This window comes from Drosophila persimilis, unplaced genomic scaffold (genome assembly GCF_003286085.1).
Source record: "Drosophila persimilis strain 14011-0111.01,24,50 unplaced genomic scaffold, DperRS2 tig00000653-arrow-arrow-pilon, whole genome shotgun sequence".
NCBI lineage: Eukaryota > Metazoa > Arthropoda > Insecta > Diptera > Drosophilidae > Drosophila > Drosophila persimilis.
Genome location: NW_020825330.1, coordinates 1,146,489 through 1,156,973, shown reverse-complemented (window position 1 = coordinate 1,156,973; position 10,485 = coordinate 1,146,489). Strand labels below are relative to the sequence as shown.

The 10,485-nt window shown below is 47.0% G+C and overlaps 1 protein-coding gene and 2 non-coding genes across 3 annotated transcripts; all 3 read left to right on the top strand.

The window, feature by feature from the left end:
- Nucleotides 1-6,188: 6,188 nt before the first annotated feature.
- On the top strand, nucleotides 6,189-9,962 carry LOC6597856 (dolichyl-diphosphooligosaccharide--protein glycosyltransferase subunit STT3A). Its single transcript, XM_026991179.1, has 7 exons — nucleotides 6,189-6,258; nucleotides 6,332-6,518; nucleotides 6,716-7,044; nucleotides 7,113-7,502; nucleotides 7,718-8,005; nucleotides 8,217-8,693; nucleotides 8,911-9,962. Exons 2-7 carry the CDS (start codon nucleotides 6,395-6,397, stop codon nucleotides 9,463-9,465), a joined length of 2,163 nt encoding a protein of 720 aa, XP_026846980.1. The 5' UTR covers nucleotides 6,189-6,258; nucleotides 6,332-6,394; the 3' UTR covers nucleotides 9,466-9,962.
- Nucleotides 7,554-7,636, top strand: LOC6597857. The gene has a single exon (XR_048104.2). It is a non-coding gene; the product is annotated as a small nucleolar RNA Me28S-U3344 (small nucleolar RNA).
- LOC6597891 lies at nucleotides 8,735-8,815 on the top strand. Its single transcript, XR_048105.2, has one exon. It is a non-coding gene; the product is annotated as a small nucleolar RNA Me28S-U3344 (small nucleolar RNA).
- Nucleotides 9,963-10,485: the final 523 nt, after the last annotated feature.

Sequence of the window (10,485 nt, the reverse complement as noted above, 5' to 3'; positions counted from 1 at the left end):
TTACAAAACCGTTAATCAATAACGGCCAGTCCATCAGCGATGCAGCAGTGGGAGTCGCGCCACATGACGCCGTGCCATTAGACGACTTCCTTGTGCAGAAAAGTGGCATTTCATAAGTGTTCGGGTTCCCATCCGAGGATGCTATTTATTATTAATGGTTATGGGATACAAAAAAAAAACGAATCGACGCCTGCAGTTACATCCTATAAATGATATCTGGTGTTGTTCTCCAGAAGCCTTAGGGCTTTCATCGCTTGTAGCAGACGCCCAAAAGTGCAGCGATCCATAGAGTTCAAGTCACCATCTCCATTCTGACCTCATGCTCCGCCTCTGCCACACTTCACCCGCCAGAAAAATGTCAGTGTTCCCCATAAAAGTCCGTGTACCAGGCAGAGGCAAAAAGTCCGCAGTTTAAGAGATACAGATCTTTCAGCCGCACACAACCTGTTCTTCGGAGCGAAATGCTGTGGCCAAAAGCATCTCCTCTCCTCCAGGGAATACGTGTGCAACAAAGCAAATATTGTCTACGGAAACTTGGTCGAGACCCAAGCGCCCAGCAAATAATGGTTTTCTGCTTTTAGCCTGACCCAAAAAAACTACCGAAAAACGGGGGCCCCAACATATGTACATATAGACAATGCGGAAACGGTGGGAAGTACGATGCACAGTGACCGGTCCCCCACAATCCCCCAGAAATACATGCACACATATGTATGTTACAGAGAAGCCTTCTCGTCCATCTAGGCTGCGTTTCACTGTACATTTGCGTATACTGTTTGGGTTTCGGGTTTGGGTTGGTCTTCGCTTCGCTGTTTATTGTTGGGGATGGTGTCGGGACATTTCCGGCATGGACGTGAACAATAAAACAACAAAGAAGATAGAGAAAAAAGAGTGGAAAGAGAAAGAGAGAACGAGATAGAGAGAGAGAGAGTGAATGATGGGGTAAAGGCATACAATAATCAATTTGATGTCACCATCAGACCAGTTCGTGGTCGAGTCGTCACTCCTGGTCGCCACCAGCGGCTGATGATTATGATGATGGTTGAATGATGACCATGACGATGACAATGACTCAACTTTGCATACACTTTTACTCTCCTCCTTCTCGTCCGACAATGTTTCTTCGGCGTGGATAATGATGATGTGACACACATATCACACGAGAAATACACAAGCAACAACAATCAGAAAACAAGGAAAATGCTTCCATCATCAGACCCACTATCACCATCGTCGTTGTTTTTTTGTCATGAAGGGGAAGGGGAGTGTGGCAAGAACGCAAGGGAACGACAGAAACTGCATAAACACAGCAACAAACCACAAAAGCAAAGACAACACACAAATTTACACCAACAACAACACTCACCAACGATAAAATCACACCAACAACTATAGAAATAACCATACACCAACAAAAAGACCAACACCAATTAATTTTATCAACACCAACTTCAATAGACAGTCACAACAACTTACCAACAGTATATCAAAACTTTCAACAAAACTCCAACACCAATTCACACCTCTGACAACATACACAAGCAACAATGAAAGCCCTTAACAGCGGTACAACACCTATGCACACTCTCAACAACATTCACCAACACGTATGCACACCAACACCATGGCACACATTTAATAACATACAACAACACTATTGAAATCCCTCAACAACGTACAAAAAAACCAGTGCACACCAATAAATCGGAATAACACCATCAAATCCAACAACAGCTCCTTTCCGCACCAAAAACAAAAACAACACCAACACCATACAATAGCGTCAACAGTACCAATCTGCACCCTGAACAATATAACCAACATCACTATTATTCTTCGTCGAAGAACAGCTGTACACCAACACACCATCGTAAAGCTCCAACACAATGCAACACCAACACACAATCCACAGAACACTCTCCAAACAACAAAAGCACGGCAGACGCCGACAACGACGTATGGGGGCACTGAAGATGAAGTCATCGTCATGTTGTTGCCTTGAAAAAGAAGCAACAACAACAACAGCAACGACTAAGCCAGCGTCTCGGCCTGGCCTAAAGCCCAAAAAAGAACAAAAAAAAAAAAAACAAAATGGGAACGAAGCTTGCCAAGCAGAGGGGAAGAGCGGAGCGAAAGAGAGAAATATAATAATAAAATGTGTAATACAAGAAAACCATAAATAAGAAATTGCTGTTTAAGGCATGACGAAACTTTAATACCCTACAGTAGAAGGCGGAAGAGGAGGGAACTAGGTGGTAGGAATGTTGGAATGCGGTAGAATGCATAGAACCATACCATCAGATGGATTTGATGGGGATTTCGTATACTTTAAAGAGGCTTCACTCTTCCAGGAATGCATCCTCTACCCAATCATTCTTGGCTCAGCTAATGCCAGAGATACAACTCATTTTAGTGGAGAGCTCTTCCTCCGAGATGGAGCGCCCTCCAAAGGTCCATAGCCCACCCCGAAAGTGAGGGTATTTTTAGCCACGACCAACACGACCAACATATGGGCACCAAAGACAATTCAAACGACCACGCACGTTCAGTTCATTTGCTGGTTTTGCTTCTTTTTTTTTTAAACGATATGCACATGGAAAACTTGAAAGCCTCTTGGATGCTAAAATGCCAATGAGTTTGTGGGGCACTTGACTTGGTCGCCGCCGCTGCAGTCGCCTGATAATTGCCAGCCACATCGGGGTGGATGCCAGCGCTGTGGAGGAGTGCTCCGATTTGGACCGGATTGGATTGGAGTGGGTAGCGGTACCGGTACCGGTACCGGTAGCGGTAGCGCCTCTCATCGAAGAGTGGAATGTTGAAGCAATAGAGAAGATAGGGTGGGATGGCATGTCAATGGCCAATGACAATATTGACCACCGGGTGGAAGGTTGAGGGTGGAGGGTGGAGAGGGGTCAGAGAGAGGTTTCTCCATTTCTTTCCAATTGCCTTAGGAAGTCACATCAGTGGGGGTATCCAAGTCATCAATTTCTTCGACTGCAATTGATGGTAATTCATTCGAGTAATCATCAGTGGGGAAAACGCGGGGTATCGAATCTAATGGACATGTGTAATCGCTTTCCCTTTGAGTGTCGCTGCATTTATGGAACCCAATTGACATCCGCCTTGAGGCAAACCTACATATGCCCCATTTTGTTTCGAATTTATACGTATGTATATACCCGTGCCATATTGTGGTAGATAATTTCAGAAATATATTTCCCCTATTTGGGGCTACAGAAACAACAATTAGTGGACTGCCTTCAGGGGTTTTACCCCTATCGTTCTCTCCGATACGCGATATCTTTTTACCCGCGATTCTAATTGGTATTTGGTCACAGACTTTCGAAACGCGCAATCCAATTGGAAGTCCATTCCATTCGTTTGTTCCGTTTATGGCAACAATTGGGAAATGGGACACTGCTCGAGGAGGGGGGAGGGCGGAACGAAACGGGGCACCCATCAAAGTTGGAAGCGCCATAAAAGTTTAATTACATGAAATTATTTATGTAAAGAAACGTTGGACTGTGTTTCTTTCATTTCGTTTGTTATTTATAATTTGTTAACAACCTTTTGGGAGCGGAGAGTGGATAATGGATAATGTTGGAGTGAAGCGGAGTGGAGTGGCGTGGCGTGGCGTGGAGCGGAGGGACGTGACGTGACGTGAGGAGGAGAGGATGCCTTCGAGGCAAAACAGAAAGTGAAACGACGGACAGGTTTTTTTTTCGGTGTGTGGCAATTTCCGTTTCCCACGGAGCGAAGACGGCAAAAAACAGACAACAATAAGAATTATAATAATAATAAAAAAGACACGAGTCCCACCACCATACTAAAAACTGAAATATGTAATAATAAAAACTGCTTTTGGTAAAAGAAAGTCGAAGGGAAGATTGTGAAATGGAATCTATGGATCGGTGCAAGGCTTATCCCACGATCGGAGATCGATTGTGATCAGTAAATATAGTAAAAGGCCATATATCATAAAGATTAAGTACTTTAATAAATGAAATCCCCACCAGATGATTCTCCCACCGAAGGGAGGGAGGGCCCTGGAAAATGGGCACTTTCCACCCGAAAACGCAAATGGAAATCAAAATATTGTACCGTTCCGTAGTATACATATGCGATTGGATGGAAATCTGAAATTGGAGCCGGCAATTGGAACCACCCGCTTCGGCGACGAGGGAAGTGTGCGCTAATGTAGCTGTAATATATACACATTTTTGTATTTTTGTCCCTAACACATTCATAAATCCATGCACACACACACTCATACGCATGGGAGCGTGCATGTGCATGCAAATGCATTCACCCACACGCACACACACGCAACACACACATCTTACAAAGAAACGCACAGTGCAAGAGGGAGCGAGAGAGCAGTTGTTGAGAGCAGGGGCGGCGTGGGATCGGGGGGCGGCAGCATTAGGAAGGAGCTTGAGAGTTTTTCGCCGCCGCTGCCTTGCACTCTTTATTTTTCTGCTCCCACCCGTCACCTTCTTTTGCTGTTACTCCTTCTCCCGCCAGCTTTTAACCTTTTTTCTTTTCCTTTTTTCAACTCTTTGTCCTCCTCCTCCTCTTGCCCGTCTCTTTCCACTTTCCTGTTCAACTTTGCCTTGTGCGTGCTTGCAACTGCAATTTCTGCTGCTTACGTCTCTGCCTGCCCGTTGTTGTTCTTGCCGCTGTGCTGCCACCACCCGCCTTGGGACACCACACACACTCACATATATATACAAGCATTTTTTGAGAGCGTAACTCGTGTTGATGTTCGATTTTTCATCATTCTTGAGCCTTTCTTGTGTGCATTTTTCATTCAAATAAACACACAGGAAAAACCACAACAGGCTTACAGTATGTTTATTAACTGTAATTATAGCTTTTATTTAATTACTTTTGGCGCGACAGCAGCAGCAGTAGCAGCAAAAACAACAATAACAACAAAAAGCCCTCTGAGCCCGATGCTTAGGTTATGTATATAGCCATATAACTCTCCCACTCACACACACACTCCAGTTTGAATGAACAACATTTGGCAAAAGAACAAAATAACACTTACACTAACTCACACAAAAAAAAAATAAAACACACGCTCAGTCAGAAGGGGTAGGGACGCACTCGGGCAGATTTATATTTTACACGTGAGAGAGCGAGAGTGAATAAATAATTTATTCATTTATTTACCAGCAGAATCTGTTTTTACTATATGCTTCGCGACGACCCAACGAGAAACCGACAATCCGACGACCCGACAGGAGATGTATTATTTGATAATATATTTGTGGAGATATCTCTCACTCAGAACTTGGAAAACAATTCGATTTCGTTGTTCCGTACAAATACTCTTTGGTATTCCCCAAAGCCAAAATCACAGTTAGTTTTGTGTTTGTTTTTTGTGTTTACACTTGCTCGATTCATTACATGGGAACTACACGGTAACTACAAATTTTCTACATAATGGGAGGAAAAAGGGGGTATGGACAACATGCAAAGCAGCACAGAAAATGCCACGCATGCAAAGTGGAGTCTCCCTTTTGCCTAATATACCTTGGGACGAAATCGACTTTTTTTCTGCAAGGTTTGTTCTCCCTCAAAACACGCCGAGATGAGGTTCGTACGCGCCTTGCGATATGCTTTTGCATATCGCTCGTGTTTTCGTTGCAGGAGAGAGCAGCAGTGTGACCGTCTGAACCTCAGAAATACCGACAAGAAACCGAACTTAGCCCACTTAAGGCCCCTCAATTTTAACAGTTCAACGACTTGCGCTAATTGGCGGAAAATATTTCCAATTGTAAATTCTTCTTGTAGATCCATGTCATCTTTCCTTTGAACTTAAAAAAAAAAAACGATATCTTTCACCTGAATTGAGTTTATTATATTTTCATTATTTTCGGTGGAATATTAAAATACCCTCTTGGTTTACAATGGGTTAATCGTTCTCCGTTAAGGATTGAAAACCATATTGCTCAATTTTGATGTTCCGTCGAATATTATTGGCTAGATAGGACATTTAGCCATGCCCGCATAAATTCAATTTTGACCTCAAAAAATTTCGAAAATTATATATACGGTATATTTTGAAATTTGTGACGTAGTTTCGGTATAAATCTGAGGGTCAGACCGTATCGTACCGTACCTATCGACAAGTCCACTGTGAACGACCCAATATCCCCACCCACTGCGAACTGGTTCCGCCACGAATATATTTCCGAGTTCCGTCGCGCAGTTTAAAAGTATTTTTTCGTCCCAAAATCAACTGTGAAGGTAATGTGCAGGACAAGCGCGTGCATTGGAGCTGTAACCTTAATACCGGGTTAATAACCTTACCTACGTGTAGTGTGTAGTTCTATCCCGCAACACCCCCAATCCCAGCAACCGGCACACACGGACCGGCAAAACTATGGCCGTGGACATTGGAGGAGGCGTGGGCGGTAGCGCCGCCAGCAGGGCCAAGGGTCTCCTGACCTGGGAAAAGCAAGAGCATCTGCTCAGGCTGGTCATCCTCATACTGGCTGCAGTGCTGTGTAAGTACTATGAGCAACGAAATGCATTTCAAGATGCTAAAATGCAAAAATGTGTGTGTGAGCGTGAACCAAAACGGTTCGTGCGAACCGGTTCAAGCGAGCGATTCTATCGATAACCCTGAACCGACTGAATCAAACAACGGTGCTTATCGAACGCTCTCCCCCTTTTTCCTTTTCTTTCCGCCTCCGGGTTCCAGCCTTCGCCACGCGCCTTTTTTCTGTGCTGAGGTTCGAAAGTGTCATCCATGAATTCGATCCGTACTTCAATTACCGCACCACGCGGTTCCTGGCCGAGCAGGGCTTCTACAAGTTCCACAATTGGTTCGATGAGCGCGCCTGGTATCCGCTGGGCCGCATCATCGGCGGGACCATCTACCCGGGGCTGATGCTCACCTCCGCGGCCCTGTACCGGATCATGTGGCTGCTGAACATCACCATTGACATACGCAATGTGTGCGTCTTTCTGGCCCCCTTCTTCTCGTCCCTGACAGTGCTGGTCACCTACGCCCTGACCAAGGAAATCCATGTAAGTCGCCCCGCCCCCGTTGGAGGTTATGTCGCGCACGTGGCTCTAACTTGTATCTCCCCACGCAGAGCACTGGTGCTGGCCTGGTGGCTGCCGCTCTGATCTCCATTGTTCCCGGCTATATATCGCGATCGGTGGCCGGTTCCTACGACAACGAGGGCATCGCCATCTTCTGCATGCTCTTCACCTATTATCTGTGGATAAAGGCGGTCAAGACGGGCACCATCTTCTGGTCGGCCATGTCCGCACTGGCCTACTTTTACATGGTGTCGTCTTGGGGCGGCTATGTGTTCCTCATCAATCTGATACCGCTGCATGTGCTGGCCCTGATGATAACCGGACGATTCTCGCACAGGATCTACATTGCCTACAGCACGCTCTACTGCGTGGGCACCATTCTGTCCATGCAGATATCGTTTGTGGGCTTCCAGCCCATCCAGAGCTCCGAGCATATGCTGGTAAGTGCCAACCGACCACGAGAACTGTCTTACTTTTTACCTAATTTTCGGATCAAATGTGATGATTACTTTTGTAATTCTTGATAGGAAGAGTATGAAACATAATGAGTACGAACAAACCAAACTGATTTGATCCTTAAATGCCATTCCGTTCCCCCATACAACTCTCCCGCGTTGTTCAGTGCTAATGCTATTCGTTTTGGACCTTTTTGCAGGCCCTTGGCGTCTTTGGTCTGTGCCAGATCCATGCATTTGTGGACTACCTGCGCTCTCGCATACCCAAGGATCACTTTGAGCAGCTCTTCAAGACGCTGGTCTCGAGCGTGCTCACTCTGGTCCTAGTCTTGGGCACTCTGCTAACTATTACCGGCAAAGTGTCGCCCTGGACGGGCCGCTTTTACTCGCTGCTGGATCCGTCCTACGCCAAGAATCATATTCCCATCATTGCCTCCGTGTCGGAGCACCAGCCCACGTCGTGGTCATCATTTTACTTTGATCTTCAGGTGAGTTTTCTTTGGTTTTGGGCATGGAGCCAACAGGCTTTTGTTGTGCTCTCCCCCCGCCAGTGATGAAAACCTAACAACGATGCGAATGAGCTGCGACTTAATGCATTTAATGATTACCTAGCACTTTGATCGCTGAAGGCGTCCCCCGGTCCCATACGACCACCCTCCTCCTCCTGATCCGACTAATGAATATTTCTCCCCTCCCCAGATTCTGGTGTTTTTGTTTCCCGCCGGCCTCTACTTTTGTTTCTCGAAACTCACCGACTCGAACATCTTCATCATTTTGTATGGCGTGACGAGCATCTATTTTGCTGGTGTCATGGTGCGCCTCATGCTGGTGCTGGCCCCCGTGATGTGTGTGCTGTCGGGCATCGCGATCTCCCATCTGCTGGCCAAGTACATCAAGAGCGTGGACGGTGGCGGCACCCCGAAGCCCACGGACAGCAAGCGACACCACAAGAAGCTCGAGCAGCAGACGGGCGGCGTCAAGAGCGAGGTGGCCATCGGTTTTGTGGGCATCATCACAATGATGCTGATTGTCTACACGCTCCACTGCACGTGGGTCACCTCGGAGGCCTACTCCTCGCCCAGCATCGTGCTGAGTGCTCGCTCCCACGACGGTGGTCGGATCATCTTTGACGACTTTCGAGAGGCCTACTACTGGCTGCAGATGAACACACCAGAGGTGGGCATGCATGCAGATCCTCATTCTAATACCCATTCCCCCCTTCAATGATGACTATTTGTAAATTCTTGATAGGAAGAGTATGAAACATAATGAGTACTAAAACAATATCTGACGAAATCCAATAATACTCCTTGCTCCTACGCTTCCACTCTTTAGAGACCCTTCCCATCCAATTATTCATCGCTCTCTTTTTCTCCTTCTGTCTGTTTTGTAGGATGCCCGTATTATGTCCTGGTGGGACTATGGCTATCAGATCACGGCCATGGCCAATCGCACCATTTTGGTGGACAACAACACCTGGAACAATACGCATATCTCGCGCGTGGGCCAAGCCATGGCATCGTCCGAGGAGAAGGCCTACGAGATAATGCGCGAACTGGACGTCGACTATGTCCTGGTGATTTTTGGCGGCCTCACCGGCTACTCCTCAGACGACATCAATAAGTTCCTGTGGATGGTGCGCATCGGCGGCAGCACAGATCGTGGGGCGCACATCAAGGAGAAGGACTACTATGCGGCCAATGGGGAGTTCCGTGTCGACAAGGAGGGCTCCCCCACGCTCCTCAATTGCCTCATGTACAAGATGTGCTACTATCGCTTCGGCCAGATGTACACCGAAGGTGGCAAGGCGCAGGGCTACGATCGAGTGCGCGCTGCCGAAATCGGCAACAAGGACTTTGAGCTGGACGTCCTTGAGGAGGCATACACCACGGAGCACTGGCTGGTGCGCATCTACAAGGTCAAGGATCTACCCAATCGCGGGGTCTAGGGCGATACGTCAAACCCCAAAGCATTCCATCTCGTTCTCCCTCTCTCTGTCTCTTTTGTGTGGGGTGCACTTGCACTTGTATATTAGCTCTCCCTATCCCTCTCCATCTCACGGAAACCGCATTTAGTAATCTCGCGCTCTCGGTGCTCTCTATCTCGCTCTCCCTCTCATTTTTCTCCTGTCGGGGGCACGGCACTTAGTTCTAAAATCATGTATTTTTTGCCTCCAGTATTTGTGTCCATCTGTAAATGATGGTTCGGAATAGAAGAGCCCTGCATGAGCACACACACACACAGCCTCTCTCTCTCTCTCACTTTGGCACTGTTATTACTCTCTTTGTTCGTTCTCTTTGCCTTTTGAGTGGTGAGTGTCGAATATACTGTGTGTACTCATGAAAGGGCCCTGCCCTCGAAGGCGAGTCCTATCCTACACTGTGTAAGCGAAGAGATCGAAATATATATTATATATTCTCTGATGACAAATCTGATAACAAAAAACCCGAGTCTTATTGGCATTGTGGGCAGCTTAATGGCATGGACGGGACTTGTGTAGATCCTTAGATCTTTCAATTCTTCAGGAATGAAATGCCACCTCAAGTGCCCTCGTTTTTGCCATCTCCCCAAAGGAGAAAGCGTCACCAGACTGATCAAAATCGAGGAGCGCAGCTCCACAGGGAGGCGGAGCAGGCGCAGAGGAGCTCTTCAAGGGAGGGCATTGCATCGATCCTATCTTCCAAGTAGCGGCCTTGCCGTGCGGCGATGGTCTTGAGCTTCAGGGACTCTCTTTGGCTATCGCAGTACAGGCACTGGTGCACATGGGCCGTCAGGCGGGGAGACCTGCGGCCTCTGCATAGGCCCTGCGAATAATCAGGGCATTGTCGTTGTCCAGAGATACAGATAGTATCCAGTGCTGGCCGCGCGGTCTGTTGAACAGATTCGTCTGCAAAAAGCACGTGAGGACCAGCGGTTTCACATCCGTAAAAAAGCGATTCCTCAATCCAAATTCGCTCCTTTTGGCCGC